This window comes from Furipterus horrens, unplaced genomic scaffold (genome assembly GCF_987537825.1).
Source record: "Furipterus horrens unplaced genomic scaffold, mFurHor1.1.pri manual_scaffold_1, whole genome shotgun sequence".
Taxonomy (NCBI): domain Eukaryota; kingdom Metazoa; phylum Chordata; class Mammalia; order Chiroptera; family Furipteridae; genus Furipterus; species Furipterus horrens.
This window is the reverse complement of record NW_028327171.1, coordinates 131,934,939-131,959,929: the sequence shown is the minus strand read 5'-3', so window position 1 is coordinate 131,959,929 and position 24,991 is coordinate 131,934,939. Positions and strand designations below refer to the sequence as shown.

Genomic DNA, 24,991 nt, shown 5'->3' with positions numbered 1-24,991 from the left:
TTGTAATTCCACTGTAGGACTTTTCAGCATAATTGAGTAATATGCCTTTTACTTTTATTCTAGCAATTGAGCACATGTCCTGTTATGTCTCATTTCTAATTTTAAGTGAACCTAACTCTGAGTTTACCTTTAGGAGGCACATGTTAACAAGTCTTCGGTTCTAATTGCTATCAAGACATTTTGGCTACTTGGCTCTGTCACTTTATGGACATGGCTCTGTTTCCTGTAAGCCAGCAGAGCCTGGAAGACGGGGTTCATGAAGGCCACCCTAGTGGCCTCTCTGTCTTAATGAGGCACACGTGTGACATTTGGAGAGCATGACAGCATTGACTTTAGTTGGGATTTCACATTAGCCTGTCTCTTCCCAGCCTGAAGAAGCATTCTCTAACTTTTCCAGATGTTTCAAAGTCTGATTGTTTAACTTGAAGATATCTAAATTCCAAAGAGAGGCAGCATATTTGTGTTCAAATGAACTTTTTTAAATACACCATTATTTCCTTTATTTAGCAGGGAATATAGAGTGCCAACTGTAGCTACTTCATTTCCACACTGAATCGTAGAATCTGTGGGTCCTACGTTTACTGTTTATCAGCATAGAAATTTTGAAGACCTTTATATGAAGTTATTATGCCTATTTAGACTAGTGTAAGTATTTATTAGCTGCTTTGTTCAATTCTAGAAAGTTTCTTGATGATGGAGCCTGTGTCCCATTTCTAAGTCCCTGCCGAGCCCAAGCTGATGATACTGTGAAGCCTTCTACATCCAAGGGCTATTTGCAAGCCATGGATAATGAAGGAAATCCTCTTTGTCTTCGCTGTCAGCAACCCACTTGCCAAACTAAGCAAGAGTGTCAAGTGAATGCTTGGGATTCACGATTTTGCTCTCTGCAATGTCAGGAGGAGTTTTGGATTCGTTCTAATAACAGTTACCTACGAACCAAAGTATTTGAAATTGAACATGGTGTGTGTCAGCTGTGTAACCTGAATGCACAAGAACTCTTTTTACGTGTGAGGGATGCTCCTAAAAGTGAGCGGAAGAGTCTTCTGGATATTACCTGGATCTCAAAGCTCCCTTTAGAACAGGTAAATTATAATTGTGTGACACATAGGAGGCAGCATTGTACGGAGTGATGAATATTGACTTGTTTTCCTTGTAACATTTTAATATGGGAATTTTCTAATATATATACAAAAGTAGAGAGAATAATGAACCCGTATACCCATCACCCAACTTCAACAGTTATTGACATTTTTACCTTTATTTTCTTCTATCCCTTACCTCAATTCTTTTTTTCCCCCTTGGAATTACTTTAAAGCAAATTCTAGACAACATTTCATTTCATCCTCAAATACTTTAATTATTTATCTCTCACAGATAGAGTGCCTCCCTCTCTCTCCCTGTCTCCCTCCCTCTTTCTTTCTGTCTGTCTGTGATTTATTATCCCATACCCCCAATACCCATGATCACACCCAACACAATTATAATTTCTTGATTTTAGTAAGTCCATATTTGGTTTCCAGGATTGTCTCAAAAGTATCATTTTATAGTTGCCTGGTTTAAATTAGGATCCAAATATGACCCACGCATTGCATTTAGTCATTGTGCCTTTTATACTTCCTTTAATATACAAGGTGAGTTCCAAAAAAGTGGAACTTATTTGTAAAAACAATTGTGCATTTATTCTTACATGTTTAAACTTAAGTCACCTTCAAACTACTCTATAGTTGTTGCAATACACCTATCGAGACGTTTTTCCCACTGATCAAAACAGTTTTTGAACTCGTTGATTTTGATCCCTTTTAGTGCTTCTGCCACTTTTTGTTTCACCTCCTCCACGTAAGCAAAATGTTTCTCTTTGAGGACTTTTTTTCATCCAGGGAAACAAAAAAAAAAAAGTAGCTTGGGGTAAGATCAAGTGAGTAGGGAGGGGAGGGCAAGGGAGTCATGACGTGTTTGGTAAAAAACTGCTGAACGCAGGATGGTGTGGGCAGGTGTGCTTGTAAATCACCCGTTGTAAAATGGGCAAATGCATTGAAAGAGCCTTCAAAAAATTTTTTACTGAAGCCAAACACGGCCTCTCACAACAACACCAGCTGGTACATTGATACAGATGGATTTCCAGAACACTCACCTAGCAGAAGAAGCCTGTACTACAAAGGGCCTGCCCTCCAGAAGGTAATTCTGGGTTTTTGTGGATCCCACATATGTCACCCTATTCCTTTTTTATACCATTGATTATTGAAGAAACTGGATGATTTGCCTGTTGGATTTTCCACATTTTGGATTAGTCTCCCTGTATTCTCATGGTATTATCTGACATCTTTCTCTGTACCCCTGATTTCCAGAATAATGGTTATAAGATATAGAGGCTTAACTAGATGCTGACTAAATTATTTGGGGAAGAGATCTTAACACATGATACCTTGCATCAAGAAGCACTTATGAGGAAACCCCATACTATTTTCCATAATGACTGTACCAATTTACATACCCACCAGCAGTTTACAAGAGCTCCTTTTTCTCCATGTCCCTAATAATTTTTTTTTTTAATTTTCACTCAAGGATATGTTTTTTATTGATTTTAGAGAAACATCAATATGAGAGAGAAGCATCAGTTGCCTCCCATACGTGCCCCAACTGGGGATCAAACCTGCAACCTAGATAGGTGCCCTGACCAGGGATCAAGCCCCCAGGCTTTTGGTGTATGGGACAACACTTCAGCCAACTGAGCCACCTGGCCAGGGCCCCAATAAATTTAATATTAAAAACAAAAAACACCTATGGTCCAGTTTTTCCACTTTTCATGATGTTTAATATTGAATGACAGCGTGCAAACAGAAGAAAACATATGTTCTTCTGTTGTAAAATATAATTTTAGTGAAGCAACTACGACAAAATATTTTTCTTAGACGCATCAATGTTCACCTTAATTTCCAAAACTCAACTGGATTTCTAATGTTGTGATCTAATCAGTTCTAAATTTCAAACCAAAATAAGATGTGTAATTTTATAGTGTGCTTAATTTTTTTAAAAATCACTCCTGAGCCACTCTCTGTTCACTAAAATATTGGATAAATTCTTGCCAGTTAGTCAAACGATGTATTTTCATTTACCTAGTATTGCTGAATTATGATGGAATTAATAAGTACTTCTGCAAAGGTGAATTAGCGTGGCTTTGAGAACTAAGGAAATACACTACTTTTTAAATGGTATCCTTGGTTCCTGAAATATCCTTTGGTCTAATTGTTGAGGGACATATTGCACCCACCCCAGGGCTGTCACTCAGACCCCAGTTGTCGGCTGCCTCAGTGGAGGCTTCCAGAAGACATACAATGAAAGGACTCAAAGACATCTTGAAAGCAGCTGTTTGGGAATGCAGAAGTAATGTAGTATTTATCTAAAGCAAAGTGTTCAAAGGATAAGGAGCAACACAGGGCTCAGGTGGGGGAGGAGCAGTCAGAGGGGGTGACTCTTTCAAGAGGTGAATTTAGGCTGTTGAAGACTGGCCCCAAGTGATTTGTTTATTACTAGGAAGAATAAAGGAACATCTTCTGGATCATAGTCTGTCAGAGTAGAAACTGTTTAAAGCAAAAGAATTAGTTATGAAAGGTAGTACCAAAATGGGTTTTTTTCCTAGGAACGTGCCATTTGCTTGATGCATAAGACACTATTTGTAGTTGCTTCTAACAATGCCAACCACAGCTGGACAAATTTTACTGCTCCAGTTTGCTGCCATTTGGGGCTCCTCTCAGGTCCTCTCAGGTTCCTGTGCTGTCACAGGTCTGACAAGTGTCCGTATGAGTGCTTTAGAACTACGACACAGGTTTCCATGGCTGGCAGCCATAACATTGGTTATAATGTCTGCCTTATTCAAAACCAAAAAAAAGTAAAAACAACCTTCACACTCATCTTTGTGATATTTAAACAACTGCACAGCTCTACTGTGAGCTGGTTTTACTACCTTAGGTAAAATGTTGAAGTATTTCCCATTTGAATGTCAGTCATCACTGGTTAAATATGAAGTGTGTATATGTGGACTGGCCTAAATCATGCCTGCTTTAAATGGACATATTTGTTTATTCGAAACATGCAACTTACAGAGATCTGTTCTAGAAATTTTATACCAGTCCATGTCACTTGGGAGATTCCCAGGTGAATAGCATAAAAGTTCCAGGTGATAGCTATTAATATTAAACCATCATTGGTATAGTGACAAATGCATTTAGGTCAACAATTAAAGATTGTTTGAGTCAATAACATTCAGAAGTTTTAAGTTGCTGATCTGGTCTTATTCTTTTCTCAGTTTTGTCTTAGTGACTATATAAAGTAGCTCAAAAGTGCAGAAGCAACTGATTTTTCCCAATCCATCAGGAATGTTGGTATTTCATAGTTGCTTGTAATTTTTCAAAATGGGTTAGGTAAGGGAAAAAGAACTTTTTCAGGAACACATTTTATTGCTTTCAAATTGCTAACCTAGAGGCTTTTTCCTATTCATGCACACACAAAAAAGCCATTCTACTGCATTTTTCCCTGTGATTTTACTGTATAAACATGATTGCACAATGCAAAACCAACAGTTCCCACAGCGTATATAAAAAGGTGCTGATCTTGTGTTCTCATTGCAGCTTAATGAAATGATAAGAAGCCCAGGAGAAGGGCATTTCTGGCAGGTGGACCACATCACGCCCGTGTTCGGTGGTGGAGGACAGTGCTCCCTGGGCAACCTGCAGACTCTCTGCACAGCCTGCCACAGAGAGGTCAGTGAAGCCCTCAAGACACATTTGCCTCCGCCCTGGGACATTAAATTGCACATATCATGCGTACAGGTGTGGAAGATGATGTTGGGAAATCTATATCGCTGGCTTGGGATCCAAGATGCATTTTCTTTCTTTCATTACCTAACACTTGTGTTTCCTCTCAAGGCCTAAGTTCTGAGTCACAGATGGAAGAAAAGTTGCTTCCTTTCTAATTCATTCTAGAACCAGAAAATTTCACCACCACGTAGATGTAAATGAATATAGTGTAAAATTGCATAGCCTTGAAGAGACACAGACCATCAAACTAGAAGTTTGGTGAACTGGGGCAAGTGACTCCCGTTTGCATGTGCAGCTAAGGATGTCCTTAAATGTCTAAAAACATTAACAAATGATCTCTAGGACCAACTCAGTTTAACATGCAAACATTGCACTCCTGGCCAAAGTATGACACCTGTTAACCTTGTCACATCTTTGAGCAATTAAATCTTTGAGCAATTACCGAATGCTTAAAACAAGAGAGGGAAAATGACACAGTAGCCTTGGCCAGAGTACTCAGTGGGTCGAGCGTCATCCTGAAAAGAGAAAGGTTGCTGGTTCAATTCTGGTCAGGGAACATAACTGGGTTGCAGGTTTGGTCCCTGGTGAGGGCGTGTAGGGAAGCAACCAATCGATGTTTCCCTCACATTGGTGTTTCTCTCCCTTCCTCCCTCCCTTCCCCTCTCTAAAATTAAATATATAAAATCTTTATTTTAAAAATGGCGTAGTATTGTTTATCAACTAGGTTGAATTTTTAATAGCCAGTCCAGCAAAAGAAAGTCATATCTGCCTGTTGAGATCATCTTTAAAAGAAGCATATATTCAACATGCAAGTGTGTATCTAACATTTCTTTTCACTTGTGGCAGATTTAAGCATTTTCCCATGTTTCCATTATAAGCATTCATAATGTTTATTGTCTAAATGGCTATTTTGTAGAGTAGATCTGTACCATAGGTTTTTTTAGCCTTTACCATACTGATGAACATTGAAGTTATTTACATTCTTTTTTGTTCTTATATATAATGTTGTCAAGCAAATTTTTTTCATATACAAATCATTGTTCTGTGTTTTGAGGTCACTTCTTAAGATAGATTCTCAGGTCTAAAATATCGCTTAGTCAAGTGTTTGGTTATTTTTGAGGCTGATATTTTTATCTCCCAAGTTGTTTCCAAAGGTTTATACTGTCAGGCTCCTCCCTGCCATCAGTGAGTGAGAGTGCTCATTCAACCCCATTGATTAGTGCCTTTGTGGTGAGAAAAGAATGGCCTGCCATCATTTTGTTTACTAAAAACCCTAATGTTCTTTAAAATGCTAAACATTCATATTGTGTGAACATTTTTTCAGCCTTCTTTTAATATTTTAGACTCCTCTCTTCACAAACATAATTTTTACATAAATAGGATTATGTCATATAGACAGGGATTTTTGTTTGTTTTTAATTTAAACATTCTTTGCTTTCCTCGCCTTTCTACCTGTGTCACTTCAAACATACATGGACTCCATTTGGGGAAAAAAAGTCACCTGGTTTCTCAGCTGTGCTCATTATTAGCACATTCGAGACCAATAAGAGAATTAAAATAGAGCAAAATAAAATGCTACCCCTTCTGTAATCACTTTTTTGGTTCTCATGAAAATTTTTATTTGTGGGAATGGCAGAAGAATTAAGTTCTTTTCTATCGCACTTTGTTTTCCTGCATTAGTTTAACTGGTGGGTTGGGAATTCCGAAGAAGAAGAAGTGGGTGGGCCTTGGATGCACTGCATTCTGGAAAATCCCAAGAAGCCTTACAGACTTCCACTTGGATGGGGAGAATCATGGCCTCCTCCCCTAGACCCCAAATGAGGGATGCATGGGTCTCACCGGGTAGCAAGACATCCCCCAAAGCTATGTGTTTTCTCCTCAGCATCTGGTCCTGCATGAACCTAGGATGTTAGGGCCCTTAGCAGAGTTACTTGGGTCCTCTGCTTGTGGTTTGGTAATCCCCCTAATGGCAAAGCACTGGTAAGTGGGTATGGTGGTAAGGTAGTTTTTTCCAGACTAGCAGAATACAAAGTTTTTTTGGCTTTCTGTAGCTAGTACTTTTTTCTCAACATGTGAACACATTACTATTTTTTACCTTTTAGAGAACTGCCAGACAAGCCAAGGAAAGGAGCCAGATGAGAAGACAAGCTCTGGCATCAAAGTATGGCTCCGACATCACACGATTTTTGGTGAAGAAATGAAGTATAAAAAACTTGAATGAATGAAAAATGATTTATATGTGGAGGAATGTAACTTTTTTTTCATGTTTGTCTAATATTTTAAGGGTGAATATTTTCAGAAAATCAAGAATTCAACTTCCTTTTTCATATTAAATGCTTTTAGTGTTCAATACCTTTTTCAAGTAACTAACAGAAATCCTGAGATTTGATACTAAATATTTCTGTGATCTTGATTTCATGTAGACTCTCAGTTATGTTTCAGTAAGCTTTCATTTCCCCCTACTATACCTTAATCGTGGTATTATGCAAACATGGTATTTGAAAAATATACTCTCAATTACTTGCAAAATGCTGCTAGATTAGGATTAGTTCTAGACTGCTATGCATTTAAAATGGAACATTGCGAAACCATAAGGGAAATTCGGGAAGGGAATCATCATTATCCAGGAATACTGGGAGAAGTGTGACCAGCCTGCTGAGTATGCAAGGGAGATTCTTGTTCACTAAATGCCTCCACAAAGGGTTTGGGGTACACATTTTGAGGGGTTTTTCTTGTTTGTTTGTATTATTTCTTAGCCAGTTGTCTTTATTGAAATGATGGTTTTGAAAATAAGCTAATTGAACCCATGCTGCTGTAGACAATTCATAAAATATAAAATGCCACTTACACTTCAATTTTTACTTAGTTCTCCTGAATAAAACTAGGCTTGCTGTCAAAGCACCTTTTGTCTCCTGGTTGTCATTTTTTGTTTTTAAAATTCTGTCTTATTAAAAGTGTATTCCTGGTACCTCTTTTAAAAGGAGTGATAATGATAAAATACTTTATATTAAAGCATGATCAGACTGAAATATATGTTTAAAAATAAAATGTAATTGATATAAAAAAGTAAAAGTGTGATGACGAAATAAAACCAGAGCATAAACCTGTAATATGTCAGAATCATGAATTCAAAGAATCAGAACTACACAAAATACAGGTTCAAGGGAGAATTTACATTCACAAAAGACCTGTTTGTAAATACTGTATGGGTGTAACCTTATTAGTTTGAGACTTTCCAATTTTTATTAGTATCTTATGTTTTACAGTGTAGAGGACTTGTTTTTAGAAAGGTTATAAATTCATGAATTTTCCTTTTAGAGTTTTTATTAAGTTTATAACTTTCACTCTATAAGATCAAATAGTGTTTGTTTTACAAATTAGGTTGGGCTTGCTTTGGCCTTTTTTCTGCTTTACTGGTCAGGCTCTTTGCAGTTTTCTGCCTCGTTGCCAGGGTAACATAGGATTCCTCACAGTTGAGAGCTAAGAAATCTTCACACTGCTTTTCCTCCAGCATAGAGTTTGCAAGTGAGACTTTTGTCTAAGGTCATGTTTGAGTAGAGCTTGCTCTTTAGATCAAACTAAGGTGGTAATTCTAGGGAACACATTCTCAGATGCAGGAACTGTATTATGGTTTGGGGTGAAATGACCCATGAAGGTGGTCTCTGTCTTTGCCAGGTTTCAAAAATTCCAATTAAAAACACTTTAAGAACATCAAAAATAATAAAATAGGGATAAATTTAGCCAAAGAGGTGAAAGATATGTACACTGAAACTGTAAGACTTTAATGAAAGAAATTGAAGAAGACACAAATGAATGGAAAGATATTTTGTGGTCATGGATCTGAATGATTAACATTGTTAAAATATCCATACTACCCAAAGAAATCTACTGATTTAATGCAATCCTTATCAAAATTCCAATGTAATTTTTTATAAAAATAGAAAAAGATCCTAAAATTTCTATGGAACTACAAAAAATCCTCAAATAGCCAAGGCAATCTTGAGAAAGAAAAACAAAGCTGGAGACATCATGCTGTCTGCTTCCAAAATATATTACAGAGCTATAGTAATCACAACATTATGGTGTTGGCACTCTCCCGAACTTCCGGTGAAGATGGAGGTGTGGGTAGACATGCTTTGCCTCCTTGCACAACCATGGAAAGAATTACAATGAGATCTCAAAGACAACCAGAACCATCAGAAAACCCAGCTATATGGAAGTCTGACAACCAAGGATTTAAAGAAGCCACTTTTATCCAGATGGGTAAGAGGGGCGGAGTTGTGGAGATAGGCTGGAGAGGAGATGTGGCTCGGTCAAGTGACAACATTGGCAAAATGGAAGGTCCCACATTCACATGTGGTGGATAAAAATCAGGAGGGATACCCTGGGAGCCAGTAATCTAAGCCCCAGGCCAGACCACACAGCCCAGGGTCCCAGCACTGGGAAGATAGATCCCCATTACCTCTGGCTGTAAATAACCAGTGGGGATTGGTGTGGCAGAAGAAACTGCCGCATTTTCAATGCTTAAAGGGCCCGCACTGGGCAATGGAAGGAACTACTGGTTTCCATTGCTAAAAAGGGCCCACATGGTCTTGGACTGTGCACAAATCCCAGGGTAGCAACTAGAAGGGCACCAATCGCATGCAGGAAGCGGGTGAAGTGACTGGAAGCAGGGTGAGTGCCAGGCCAATGGCCAGAAGCCACGCAGTGGCATTGTCCCTCTCTGAGCACCCCCACCACAAACAGAGCCACAAAGTGGTGAAGGGGGTTGCAATAACCTAAGGCTCCGCCCCACATAATTTACAGGTGCCTTTGCTACATAAGCCACGCATGCTACTAAGACAGGGAGTGAAAGCATCTCTACCTAATACACAGAAGAAACACAGGGAGGCTGCCAAATTGAGGAAGCAAAGAAATATGGCCCAAATGAAAGAAGAGCACAAAACCTCAGGAAAGGAACTAAACAAAATGGAGATAGCCAAACTATCACGTGCAGAGTTCAAAACACTGGTTATGAGGATTCTCAGAGAACTCAATGAGTATGGCAAAAAAGGGAAGAAATTAAATTTACATTAAATGAAACAGGAAAATCAACAGGGAACCAACAGTGAAGAGAAGAAAGAAGGGATTCAAATCAATAATTTGAAACAAAAGGAAGAAATAAACATTCAACCAGAACAAAAAGAAGAAACAATGCAAAAAAAACAAAAACAAAAAAACGAGAAAAGACTAGGAACCTCTAGGACAACTTTAAATATACCAACATCCAAATCATAGGGGTGCCAGAAGGAGAAGAGGAAGAGCAAGAAATTGAAGACTTATTGGGGAAAATAATGAAAAAAAAGTTCCCTAATTTGGTGAAGGAAATAGACGTACAAGTCCTGGAAGCACAGAGAGTCCCAAACAAGTTGAACCCAAAGAGGATCACACCAAGACACATCATAATCAAAATACCAAAGGTTAAAGGTAAAGAAAGAATCAAAAGCAGCAAGAGAAAAGTAGACATTACAAAGGAGTTCCCATAAGACTATCAGTTGATTTCTCAAAAGAAACTTTGCAGGCAAGAAGGGACTGGCAAGAAGTATTCAATGTGATGAAAAGCAAGGACCCACAACCAAGATTACTCTATCCAGCAAAGATATCATTTAGAATGGAAGGGCAGATAAAGTGCTTCCCAGACAAGGTAAAGCTAATGGAGTTCATCATCATCAAGCCATTATTATATGAAATATTAAAGGGACTTAAGAAAAAGAAGATCCAACACTATGAACATTAAAATGACAACAAACTCACAACTATCAACAACTTAATCTAAAAAATAAAAACAAAAACAAACTAAGCAAACAACCAGAACAAGAACAGAATCAGGTGTGGGGATCATTTGCAAGGTTAGCTGGGAGGGGGAAGGGGGAGAAATATGGGGAAGGGGGAGAAATGGGGAAAAGGTTCAGGGGTCAAGAAGTATAACTGGTAGGAACAAAATAGACAAGAGGGTGTTAAGAATAGTAGAGGAAAGGAAGAGGCCCAAGAACTTACATGCACACACAATCCATAGACATTAACTAAGGGGGAGATTGCTGGAGGGAAGGGGAGGTACCCCATGAAGGAGGACAAAGGGAGAAAAATTGGGACAACTGTAACAGCATAACCGATAAAATATACTTAAAAATACATTATGATACTGGCATAAAAACTGATGTGTAGATCAATGAAACAGAATAGAGAGCCCAGAAATAAACCCATGCATATATACTCAAATAATTTTCAACAAAGGAGCCAAGAATATACAATGAGTAAAGGATAGTCTCTTCAATAAACAGTGTTGGGAAAACTAGTTACCCACATGCAAAAGAATGAAACTGGACCCCTATTTTACATTGTACACACAAAATTTGAACATTAAACCTGAAAGCATAAAACTGGAAGAAAACATAGGGTCAAGCTCCTTGACATCTGTCTTGGCTATGATTTTTCGAATCTGACAATAAAAACAAATATAAACAAGTGGAACTACATCAAACTAAAATGCTTCTGCAGAGCAAAGGAAATTGTCCACAAAATGAGAAAACAATCTATGTAATGGGGAAAAATACTTGCAAAAAAACATATCCAGTAAGAGGTTAATATCCAATATAGATAAGGAACTCATATAACTCAATAGCAAAAAAAAAAAAAAAAAAAAATTCACTAATCTCATGGAAATTCAAATCAGATCCCACAATAAGATATTGTGTCATTCTTGTTACAATGACCATTATCAAAAAGGCAAGAGATAACAAATGTTGGTGAGGGTGTGGAAAAAAGGGAACCCTTGTGCACTGTTGATGAGAATGTAAATGGATGCAGTCACTACGGAAAACAGTATAGTGGTTCCTCAAGAAATTAAAAATTGAACTATCTTATGATCCAGCAATCCTACTTCTAGCTATATGTCCATGGCAAAATAAAATATTATCTCAAAGAGATATCTTTACTCCCATGTTCATTGCAGCATTATTCACAATAGCTAAGGTACAAAAACAATTTTAAGTGTCTGTCAACAGATGAATGGATAAAGAAAAGATAGTAGATGTATACAGTGCAATGTTTTTCAACTTTAAAAAGGAAGGAAACCCTGCAATTTACACCAGCATGAACCTGGAGGACATTGTACTAAGTGAAATGAACCAAATAAAGAAAGACAATTGCTACATGGAATCAGTTACATGTGAAATCTGTAAAGAAAGGAAGAAAGAAGAAGGAAGGAAAGGGAAGGAAGGAAGGAAGGAAGGAAGGAAGGAAGGAAGGAAGGAAGGAAGGAAGTCAAACTCACAGAAACAGAGTAGAAAAGCAGTTACCAGGCACTGGGAGGTGAGGGAATAGGGAGAGTGATAAAAAGATACAGACTTCATTAAGAGATGAATCAGATCTGAGGATCTAATAAATAACATGGTGACTATAGCTGATAACATGTATTGCATAATTAAAATTTGCTAAGAGAGTAGAACATACATGTTCTTTCCTCCCTAAAAAAAGAAACATGTGAGATGATAAATGTGTTGATTAACTAGGGAGTGGCCATTTTTTCACATTGTCTCAAATGATCTCATTGTACACTTTACACATCTTACAGTTTTAGTTGTCAATTAGTTCTCAATAAAGCTGGAAGGAAAAACACTGTAAGGAACAATGAGCATTTGCCATACAGGATCTTGACTGACCCATCCCCATCCTTCCCCACCTTGGCTCCAGCTTTGTGCTCTGCCTCCCCGCTTTGACCTACTTTACTTGAGGGGCACACTGAGACAACGCATTCTGGGCTGAAAATAGAGGTAGACAGAGATCCATGATAGCAAAGACCTCAGAAGGTAAGTAAATACTGCAGGGTCATTCTAGGGAGGTTGCGTTTTTCTTCCTCACAGTGTGAAAGAGAAGCTGCCCTCCATGGATTGCAAATGGAAAGTTTCAACAGAGGGCACAGATGGTGTCAGGGATAGCAGCAGACCCTGTGTGCAGAAAGAAGCGCCGAGTGGTGCTGCCACACAAGAAATGGAGATAAAGTGGCATGAAGGAGGAGGGCCCAACTCTGAAAAGACTCAGAAGTTACAAGATGCAGTTTAGGCTTAGAAAAGTAAAGGCTGTTTCCAGGGAACAGAACTGGAAATAAATAGCAGGGGAATGGCCAGTTTGCAACGCCTGCTTGCTGGGTTCACGCAAGTTTGGGGGAGGGATGAGGAATTCCTGAGCAGGATGGCTCAGGCACCCACAACCGGCACGTCAGGCTGTCCTTCCTTCCTTCCTGTTCACCACCACTGAGCACCAGGGATCTCCAGAAACTCCCTGACAAACTACAAAGTTGCTTTTAGCAGCCCCAGAGCTATAGGGAAGATCTTTGGAATTCCTAAAGAAACCCACTTTCAGAATTAATCACAGTCTAAGCTGCATTTCTTGGGAAGATTTTCCTGTAACCAATAAATACCTTTTTACATTTTCTGAACTGTTGATGGGGAAAAACATTTTCTGCTCACATGTCTTACTAATCTTCAGATTCTTGAGTGAAACATTTAAAATATAGTTGTAAGAATGGAGTCGCTCAGAAAGCCATCAAGACGCAGCGGGCAGAAAAAAGTTTATTCAGGGAATTAGCAGGCAGGGAGGGAGCCATACCGCGAGTGGCTCCAACTCCGGACTCCTAGGGAGGAAGGGGGTTGTTTTATAGCGGGAAGTAAAAGGAACTATTGAATTTAGTCATCTCCTGCTTATCTTGCAGCTGCAAGCATACGGGCCAGTCAAGGCCAAACACGGCTCAGCTTGCTGTTCCCCGCTATCATGGGGAACTCCTGGTCCAAAATATCACTTTCTCCCAGGCAGCTGCAAGTGGGCGGGGGGAGGGGGAAAGGTATGGGAACCAAGGCTGTCAATAGTTTCTTTAAAAATAAAAGCACAAAGTGCTTTAAATTATATGTCTAAGCAGTCAACATTCTTGAGCTCTTCAGAGCAAAATGGAAAAACTTTATTAAAGAGATACAGAATACTGAATATTAAACATCAAAATTAGGTTGTGGAAATAATCTCTCACTTTCTGTTGCATATTATTAGCCTGTCTCTCATTCTACCTTTTGTTCTTTTAAACTAGAAAATTATGAGCTCCTATTCACTGCACAGATCTAGTTGAATAACCAATGGCCAGAAAAAAATGTCCCATCTCCTCTCAAGTTTGTCGGTTGCTTTATATTGGTAATGTTACCAAAGTGAGGTTCGCTCACATGGTGCCTTGGTGCAAGATTCAATTAATGTTGAGAAAAACAGGACTTTATTTACAATATTCCAAAACAGTGTGTGTTGGGGCACGGGCGGGCGGGGTGGCTTGAGCACTCCTGCTCAGAGTCCTTGTTCTCCCACGAGACCCAGCACTTCCCTTGCTCCCCAAAAGGCTATAAGCCAAAAACATGCCCAGAAGTTCCCCATTCCTTATCTATCAGCTCTCTCCTTCAGGATCTGGAGTACAATGTCATAAGCCTCCTTATAATAGTCCAGGAAAACATGTGCCATGTTGCACCGGATCATGGTGAAGTCCAGGAAGATACAAGTCCTAAGAAAGTCCTCTCTGCATGTCCCTGGTTCCAAAAGTCCAGCTAGAGTCCAGGTCTCCAAGGCAGAGCTCTTGGTGGCTTCGGATGCAGCTGGAGTGGGCACGATCAAAGCAGCAGCGTGCCTGCTTTCCTACTAGCCCAGGCCACATGACCCCCTTTCCTTCTTTCAAACTGCGACTGTACCCCTTGCTCAAATGGCTGCCGCCTTATTTTAAACCCTGGTCACAGCCTGTGACGCAGTAAGTGTAGTAACCGGTTCTGGCCATTAGCAGAATCTTGCCCAGGCTGGTAAGCTGTTTTGTCAGCGTTCTATGGTCAAAGCCCCTCTCATCTCCTTGGTGCAAAGGAAGGACTATAGCTATTTGCATAACTAAGAAACTAGCTATTGGCCATAGATAAGCAAAGTACCTTAGAAGCTGCACTGGCCCTTTCCCCCATTCCCCAAACAATGGTCTGTGGGGAATTTGGGGATGGCTTCCTTCCACCCTGTAACAGTAAGAGCGTTTTTTCCACTCTCGTTATATTTATATTTACTACCGAGAAAGGTCACCAGTATTGAGATGCATTCTGGGCTCTGGTTTCACAGCTTTTCTCTTAGCTCTTTGAAATTACTGAGTTGCTCTATCTCATTAGTAAATGCTAGCTTTTTTCCTAGAAACTATCAAAGGAAACACCTTAAAAATATTGTTATTCTGCATTTTCTAAAATGTCCATATTTCATAGTCTCTCTGCTCTTATACATCTGCCTTCCCCACATAAGAGTTCATCATATTACGGAAAACCCAAATATTTGTATCTATGTGACAGTTAAGGTCATTTTAAGAAGGATCTTTTTTACTTTCAGTCCTCACCCGAGGATACATCCATTGATCAGAGAGAGAGGAAGGGAGAGAGACAGAAACAAAGATGTGGAAGAGTAACATTGATTGGCTGCCTGCTGCACCTGCCCTGTGGGGCGGGGAGGATTGGACCTACAACCCAAATATGTGCCTTGACCAGGAATTAAGCCTACAACCTTTTGATGCATGCGACAACGCTCCAACCAACTGAGCCAGGGCTTAAGAAAAATCTTAATACAGTTTTGACAACCTATAAAAGGAGCTTAAAAAAAAACACGATTGCCGTGCCTGACCCTAGAAAGTTCTCATATATATATTGGTTTACATATATAGTTTAGATCGCTAAACACACAGCACAATCATCTTGTTTGTAACCCCAGATTGCTGCCCTTCACCTTTAGAGCCGCCTGTACAATTCCACAAAAGGTTTTACCCACTTTCCACACAGCATTTCTTTTCAGTACTATCTTAACTCATGCCTCAGCTTTCATCAAATGAGTATTTAAAGAAACATACATGAAACATCGCTATGCTCTTGTTCTATTGTTGTTTTCACAGCTGCTATTAGGACTGGGGAGGATAATTATTAATGCCTCTCCACACATCAAATTGGGAAGCAGTCAAGAAATGAGACCGAGAGTCAGAAAGATGAAATTCAGAATACCAATTTTGAGGTTAATATAGTAGGGAGATCATGGTGTGGATTTGCTCCTCTGTCAAGCTAATACTTGCAGCCCCATGTCCAGGTCAGGACCTTTGGCAGCCCTGTTACAGAGCTGGGTCTCCAAAAATCCCCAGAGCCTACGGATTGGATGCTGGGGGAAAGAAAACAACTTTCAAGATGCCTTTGCATGACTATGCCTAGTAGCTAGTGTCTTAAGTTATGCAAATGGCTTTGGTTTTTCCAAGGTTCCAAGGAGATGGGAGGGAATTTGACTATGAAATAGTAAGGGGAGAGAATACAGAGCCTGCACAAGGTTCTATGAATGGTCAGAACTGATTACCACACCCACTGCGTCACAGGATGCAGTCAGGGATTTAAAAATAAGGCAGCAACCATTTTGGAGAGAGGAGGAGAGGAGATCCATGCAGTTTTCAAGGAGGGCAGAGGAGAACTCCATGTGGCTCTGAAGGGCAAAGAGAGAACTATGCGTGATCCAGCGCAACATGGCACATGTTTTCCTGGACTGTTATATGGAGGCTGATGACATTGTACCCCAGATCCTGGAGGAGACAGCTGACAGATAAGGGATGGGGAACTTCTGGGCATGTTTTGGCTTTTAGCCTTTTGGGGAGCAAGGGAAGTGCTAGGTCCTGTGGGACAACAGGGGCCTGAGCTGAAGTGCTCACTGTACTCCCCAGGTTGGAATATTGTAAATAAAGACCTGTTTCCTCAACACTAGTTGTTGAGTTTTAAACCAAGGCACCATGTGAAAGAACCCCCTTTTGCTCTGTAACAGCCCCACTGCAGGAAAGTAAGAGCCTGATCTACCTTGTGAAAGCCCATCCCACAGCCACTTGGCCTTATCTTGGGATCAATGAGAGAAGTAACCCCAGGTCTGTCTTTAGAGCTTGTGTCCTTAGCTCATAAAGTAGCAGAGTAGAAGGCCCCAATCTTGTAGACAGGCTGATCAGAGAAACAAGAAGGGGCAGGCACTTTATCCTCTATGCCTTCTCTGAAATTTTCCAGCAGCATAAATCACTCTACCTCCTTCAGGGAGGAGGGACTAAGGGGACAGAGAAAGACCAAATGTTTTCCCTTTTAAAAAAACTTGAGGTGTGAGGAATAGGTCATGTTTCATCACTGTATGCCTTTTTTCTTACATACCGTGTTTCCCCAAAAATAAGACATCCCCCCAAAATAAGACCTAGTGCAATTTTTTTCAAGCTTAAAAATATAAGACCTCCCCTGAAAATAAGACCTAGCAGCAGTCATTGCTATAGCTCCCCCCAAATTCTTCATGGAATTCAGAGTTTGGCTGGCTATGCTGATGTTTGTGATGACATGACTACAGTATATTAATAAATGTTGAGTTTTTGTTCAAAATAAATGTGAATTCTTGTTCATGGAAAAATAAGACATCCCATGAAAATAAGATCTAGTGTGTCTTTAGGAGCAAAAATTAATATAAGACACTGTCTTATTTGGGGGGAAATAGGAAAGCATAATGATAAAATTAGTTCCTAATGAATGTTATCCTATCCCTGAATTGGAAATATATTCACTGGTACCTAAACTCCCCCGAAACTTTGGAAGCCATCTGTCACCTAAAATCAATGCCTGCTCTTTGTCCAGCCTAATGTGTATCTCTGAGATCCATTTGATTCCCCCATGGCTAGCGTAGCTTGTAGGTACAAATGCCTCACTTTAGGTAGTATTGACATTTTAACAGTATAAAATCTTCCAGCCCATTAATACAGAATGTCTTCCTTTTTGTTTGTATCTTCTTTAATTTCTTTGAGCAATGTTTGTAATTTTTAGTTTACAGTTCTTTCCTTGGTTAATTCTTTGTATTTTATTTATTGTAATTGTGATTGTTTTTAAATTTACTTTTCAGATTATTCATTATTAGTGTGTAGAAGTTTACTGATTTTTGCAAGTTGATTTTGTATCCTGCAACTTTGTTATATTTATTTATTAGTTCTAACAGTTTTGTGTTTGTATGTGTATAATCTTTAGAATTTTTTACATATAAAATCATGTCATCTGCAAACCGATCATTTTACTTTTTCCTTTCCAATATGGATGCTTTTTATTTCTTTTTCTTGCCTACCTGCTCTGGCTAGAACTCTCAATGTTCTGTTGAATACAAGTGCAAAAATTGGCATGTCTTATTCCTGATCTTAGAGGAAAAGCTTTCAGCCTTTTACCATTAAGTATGATGTTTCCTGTGGGGCTTTTCATATATGATCTTTGCTATTATAGGTTGAGATAGTTTCTTTCTATTCTTACTTTGTTGAAGTGTTCTTATGATGATGAAAGGATGTTAAAATTGTCAAATGTTTTTTTCTGCCTTAATTGAGATGATCATGTAGTTTTTGTCCTTCACTCTGTTAATATGGTGTACTACATCAATTGATAATTGTATGTTGAACCATCCTTGCATTTCAGGAATAAATTCCACTCAGTCATGGTGTGTAGTTCTTTTAATATGCTGAGGAATTTGGCTTGCTAGTATTTTGTTGAGAATTTTTGCATCATTTTGCAACATTATACCTTAAGGAACTAGAAAAAGAAGAGCTAATGAAGCCCTAAGTCAGTAAATAATAAAAAAGCAGAAATAAATAAAATAGAGAATAAAAAGACAATAGAAAAAAGTAATGAATAGAAGAAATGGTTCTTTGAAAAGATAAACAAAATTGACAAATATTTAAGTAGACTCATCAAGGAAAAAAGAGAAGACTCAAATAAATAAAATCAGAAATGAGGAAGAAGTTTTAAAAGACACCACATAAATAATAAGGATTATAAAATAATACTATGAAGGGCTTTATGCCACCATCAAATTGGACGACATAGAAAAAAAAATGGACAGATTCTTTGAAGCCTACAACCTTACTAGACAGAATCATGAAGAATGAGAAAACCTGAATAGACCAATCACTAATAAGAAAATTGAAACAGTAATCAAAAATCTCTTCCACTCCACCTACCTCCTCGCCCCCCCCAAAAAAGTACAGGACCAGATGGCTTCACTCGTGCATTCTACCAAACATTCAAAGATTTAATACCTATCTTTCTCAAACTCTTCCAAAAATAATTAAGAGGAGAGAATGCTTCCTAACTCATTTTATGAGGCCAACATTACCCTGACAACAAAACTAGAGAAGGACATCACATAAAACAAAATTATAGGTCAATATCTTTGATGAGCATAGATGTAAAAATTCTAAACAAAAAACTAACAGATCAAATACAACAACACATTAAAAGGCTCATACATCAAAATCAACAGGGATTCACTCCATAGATGTAAGGATGATTCAGCATTCATCACATTAACAAAATGAAAGATAAAAATAGTACGATCATCTCAATAGATTCAGAAAAAGCATTTGATAATATACATTCTTTTGTGATAAAACCTGTCAGTAGAATGGGTATAGAAGAGAAGTACCTCACATAATGAAGGATATATATAAAAAACACTCAGCTAACATCATACTTTTCCTCTAAGATCAGTAACAAGACAAGGATACCTACTCTTGCTACTGGTATTCACCCTGGTCCTGGAAGTCCTAGCCAGAGAAATTAGGCAAGAAAATGAAATAAAGTCATCCAAGTTGAAAAGAAGGAAGTAAAAGCTTTCACTAATTTGTGGATAACATGATTTTATATATAGAAAACACTAAAGACTCCACCAAAAAAAAAAAAAAAACTATTAGAAATAATAAATGAATACAGTAAGTTTGCAAGATATAAAATCAATGTACAAAAATCTGTTGCATTTCTGTATACTAACAAGATATCATAAAGAGGAATGAAGAGAATAATCCATTTACAATTGCAACAAAAAGAATAATATACATAAGAATAAACAACACAGGAGGTGAAAGACCTGTACACTGAAAACTATAAGAAATTGTTAAAAAAAATTGAAGAAGATACAAAAAAAAAAAAATTGGAAGGATTCCATTGCCATGGATTGGAAGAGTGAACCATGTTAAAATGTCCATCTTACCTAAAGCAATCTACAGATTCAATACGTCTATCAAAATCCCAATGTAATTTTTCACAGAAATAAAACAAGAAATCCTCAAATGTGTATGGAACCACAAAGGCCTCAAATAACCAAAGCAATCCTGAGAAAAAAGAACACAACCAAAGGTATCAAACTTCCTGACTTTAAACTACTTTAAACTAGACTTCAGAGGTATGATAATCAAAGCAGTATGGTATTGATGAAACAAGAAAACAAAAAACAGACACACATCCCAATGGAATAGAATTGAGAACCCAGAAATAAACCCACACATATAAGAGCAACTAATGTATGAAAAAAAAGCCAAGAACATACAATGCAGAAAGGAAAGACTCTTCAGTAAATGGTTTTGGGAAAACTGGACAGCCATACAGAAAAGAATGAAACTAGACCATGTTATCTCATACACAAAAATTAACTCAAAATGGATTAAAATCTTAAACATAAGACCCAAAATAGTAAGATACATAGAAGAAAACAAGCACTAAGCTTCTGGACATTGGTCTCAGAGGTCTTTTTGTGAATTTGACTCCAAAGACAAGAGAAACAAAAGCAAAAGTAAATGAATGGGACTGCCCCAAACTAAAAGCCTGTACTGCAAAAGAAACCATCAACAAAACAAAAAGGCAACCAATTGAATGGGAAAAGGTATTTGCAAATGATACTTCTGATAAGGGGTTAATATCCAAAATATATAAAGTACTCATACAACTCAACAACAATGACAAAAACAAGCTCATTTAAAAATGAGCAGATCTGAATAGACATGTTTCCAAGAAAGTCATACAGATTGCCAACAGGCATATGAAAAGATATTCAACATTACTAATTATTATATTAGGGAAATACAAATCAAAACCACCTCACCTCACTCCTGTTAAAATGGCTATTATCAAAAACTCAAGAAATAATAAGTATGGAGCCTCCTTTAAAAAATTAAGAACATAACTGCCATGTGATCCAGCAATTCCTCTTCTGGGTATTTATCTGAAGAACATGAAAACAATAATTCATAAAAATACATGTACCACTATGTTCAATGCAGCTTTATTTATACTAGCTAAGACATGGGGACTTCCAGTCAAGATGGCAACATAGGCAGAAATGGCTTGCTTCTTCACACATCAAAATTACAACTAAAATATAGAACAACTATCACTCAGAACTGTTAGAAATAGAGTTGAATGGAAGTCTGACAACTAAGGAATTAAAGAAACTACATCCATTCAGACTGAGCCAGCAAGCTGGTGCATGTCTGAGACTTCATCAATCTGGCTAACACTGTTTGACCCATCCCAGAGACTCCACCCCACCCAATTTATGCACCCACCCAAGCTACATTTCCATATGAATGCCTGATCTTGGCTCTTGCTTCACAACTTCCTAAATCCTCTCAGTTAACAGCTGGCCTCAGTAAGCCCCAGCTCTGGCAGTAGCAGCAGCCAACCTAGATTCACAGCTTGGCTTTGCCTTGGAATTTCCAAGCCCAGCACAAGTAGAAGCCATCTCGGATTGCCTTATAGCTCAAGCAGAGTGTCCCCAGGCAAAACTCAGGTGGGGGCTGACTGTGGCCTGTACCACCCAGGAATCCCCAGGACCAAGGCACCCAGTGGACAGCTAAAGATCATATCAGAGCACCACCACACTGCCCCTGCACAGCTGATCATTCACAGAGGGTGGAGGTTGGTGGGCACTGTGCACAGACAGTCCTTGCAGCTGACTGGCCTGAGTAAATCCCTCCTACTGATCTGCCAACAGCAACCAAGTCTCAACTACAAGAGGAGAGTGTACTTATCCCACATAAAGAGTATACCTCAAGTACCCAGCTTGGGTGATAGGGGAGGCTGTATCACTGAACCCTACAGGACTCCTACTACATTAGGTCACACTACCAAGACACAGAATCAAAGCAGCTCTACCTAATACATAGAAACAAACACAGAGAGGCCACCAAAACAAGGAGACAAAGAAACATGGCCAGTCTGATCCTAGGATGTGCCTGGAGTTCCTCCTCATACAATTTCCTGTCTGTTGGAAAATGCAAGCAGCTGCAGCACCATCATCCAGGCATCCTTGAGGAAAAGGATAGATGTTCCTCTCTCTCCCTCTTTGTCTCCCTTCTTCTTTCTCTAAAATCAATGAAAAAATGTCTGCTAGTAAGGATTAAAATAAAAAAGATAACTAACACAAATGCAGATTAAAGCCATAATATATGATTTAACATGTATCAAAGTAGTAAAGATAATAATGCATCTTTGTCAATGCCAAGAACTGGCAAGAATATGGAACTCTCATCCAGAACTAGTGGGAGCAAATTTGTTCCACCACTTTGGAAAACAATTTGCCATTATCCCCTAAAGTTGAAGGCACAGATCCCTCACCAAGTACATACACTGGAAAAAAACGTGTGTGGATGAGGACTCACCCCTGAGATGTCCACAGAGCACTGTCTGTAGTAGTGAAATGTCTGGACAACCCAAGCATTCTTAACAGAATGCATAAAGTAGATATATTCCACAATAAAAAACTATACAGATGTGAAATTAATAAATTTAAATTACATACATCAGTATGAATGATATCAAAAAAGGATAATCCAAAGCAAGTCAAAAGGACAATATACACTATGATTTCATTTATATGGTCAAATACATGCAAAACCTTATAGCGTGTTATTTAGGAGCATATTCCTATGTAGGAAAAGTATAAAGAAAAGCAAGGGAATGAATGGTTAACAGAAAACACAGAGAGGGGTTACATTTTGGGTGAGTGGAGGAAGAGGATGTGATCAAGGAGGAATCATTAAAAGTTCAGTAATGTTCTCTTTCTAAAGCCAGGTTTCAAGTCACAGGTAATCATTACCGTTCTTTGGACCTTTTAACACACACATATTTGGAAATCTGAATTATTTTGTAATTAAAATGGTTTATAGCTTAGGTAAAAGAAATATTAGTAAATGTAATGTTGTATTGACTCTTCCAATACAGAAAGATGAAGGAAAGATGGAATGGTGCCCTTCAAGAGTGTGCAGAACAGCAAATTAAAAGAGCTTGCCTATCTGCTGCCTAATGTATTATGACATTGTGGCCTCCTCTGGGCTAACCTGAAGTAATTCCTTAGATTAACTAGCACAGAGGCTGTGAAGGGCTGGGTAAAAGTATCTGGAGGTGGCTTGCAAGAGAGGGCTGCATAAGGAGCAGGCCTGACCAGCTGGTAAACTGGATGACCAGTTTAGACAGGTCGGTGGGATTCCCACCTAGCAGGATTTCAAATTATGTTTCACCCATTACTGAAAATCAGCTTTGAAGCTTAGGAATTGTGTGGCAATAAAAGGCAGGCATCATCTCATTTTGCCACTGGAAGAACTGAGACGTTTTCCTGCTTACCCTGTTCAGGAGTACTTGGTGACATGGAAATACTCCAGGGGAGCATCATGAGTTTACACTTCGGTGTGTTCTTGTTGTGTGTCTTGTTGTTTATAGAACAGAGCAGACTAATCCTTGGGAAATGCTGACTTGCTGGCTGCTGGGGTTCTCATTTTGGAGCTGAGCCCATTATTTCATTGGTAACTTTTTCACCTGGCATCCTACTCCATACCTCCCCAGACCATCACTGACAGTGAGCAACTCCAGGCCAGTCCTTTGCACCTCACAGATACACCTTTATGTATAGGTACATTCCTGAAGAGGTTCAGGAGCACATGCATCTTAAAAGGAAGCTATCAAGATAACTGGAAAACAGAATAGGAATTCCAGTGTTCAACAAATGGAATTTATAAAGTTCCCACTAAGACATCTGCTATATGAACTATTTCATTGATCTGAACTAACAGCAACCAAATGAATCATCAAGGTTCCTTGACATGATTTCTGTCTTCCCTTGTCATTTTTAATAAATGTTTTAATTGAAAAGGAGCCTATTGTTTTCTAGTAAACTTAAGTTGGATAATAAATAACAACTTAACAACTCAGGATGTTTTCCCAAAGAGTCTTCCAATTGTTCCTCTGAGGAATGAGGGAGCATTTGATTCCTAGGCCCTTAGCTCCCTTTCCAGGATAAGCCACCAGACTATCAGCACAGGTATAAATATCTTTCAGCTGATCAAATGGTGTCCTGCCAATAGATTTGATGTAATTTCTTGGATATTCTTCCAAAGGATAGTTGTCTTTCTCCATGGGAGCCCAATGACATTTTTTGTTTCTTTATTTTTTTTTCAAGAGGAGTAGAGCAAAGGAATTATCTTCCTGCTGAATTGCTCTGACAGTCCTAAGCTGCCTGTCCCACTGTAACTGATCTGGCTCCTGGTTGGAACTGGGCATTTTGTCAGCAGCCTAGCTCAGGAGGATGAATCATGAGGCACAAGGCAACCTTCAGAATCGAGGCCAGCAACGTGAGGGCCTATTCCCATCCCCTCTCCAAATCAGCAACAATCTTCAAAGGTCGATTTGAGGATGATTTGAACGAACAAATCCTTGGTCCTTGCCTGGAATGTTTCCATTTGGTAGGAGCTGGGAGCTGCGGCCCAGTCGGAGGACACGGGGCTGCTGCGTGCGGCCCCTTTCACTCATCTGGGTACCCTTCTGCTCACTCCGACCCCAAAGCCAGTTCTGTGTTCCCGAAACTTAATATCATGTTCCTACTGTCAAATGGGACCCTCCTGTGGAAGGATGCCTGGCTGAAATTTCCTTGAGAAGCCTGTTCCTTCCCCAGGAGAAGCCTCCTGCTGGCGGCATGCCTGGCTGGTTCTCTTAGAAACCGACATGGGCTAACAGCCCAGTGACAGGTTCTCAGACTAACCTCTGGACATTGCAAAGGGCTGCAAGGCAAGGTCTTTGCTGAGAGGGCTCAGTAAGTCCTTCTCAAGGGCTGGTAGTCCACCCCTATCCTGTGTTAATTTTTACCTGGATGTTGTCCCTGAAAGATGAACATATCCTGAAAGGAGGGCAACCCTTTCTGAGCTTCAAGCGGCTTCAGCTCTTTTACATATTTAGGCAGCTTTCACCTAAACTACAAGTCAAGACCACTATAATGCTTTTGCAGCACTTACTTACCTTTGACTCTGA

General features: G+C 39.0%; 1 protein-coding gene across 3 annotated transcripts in view; it reads left to right on the top strand.

Annotated features, from left to right (window-relative positions):
• Positions 1-7,727, top strand: part of ZRANB3 (zinc finger RANBP2-type containing 3) — a 282,266-nt gene extending 274,539 nt beyond the window's left edge. For 2 of the 3 annotated variants that reach the window (XM_090267121.1, XM_090267104.1), the window contains 3 exons: positions 680-1,082; positions 4,626-4,757; positions 6,917-7,727. In XM_090267121.1, coding sequence (XP_090123247.1) covers positions 680-1,082; positions 4,626-4,757; positions 6,917-7,015 — 634 coding nt within the window. In that variant the 3' untranslated portion in view covers positions 7,016-7,727. The remainder of the gene's footprint in view (positions 1-679; positions 1,083-4,625; positions 4,758-6,916) is intronic. The other variant, XM_090267113.1, reaches the window with a different exon arrangement.
• The last annotated feature ends 17,264 nt before the right edge of the window (positions 7,728-24,991 follow it).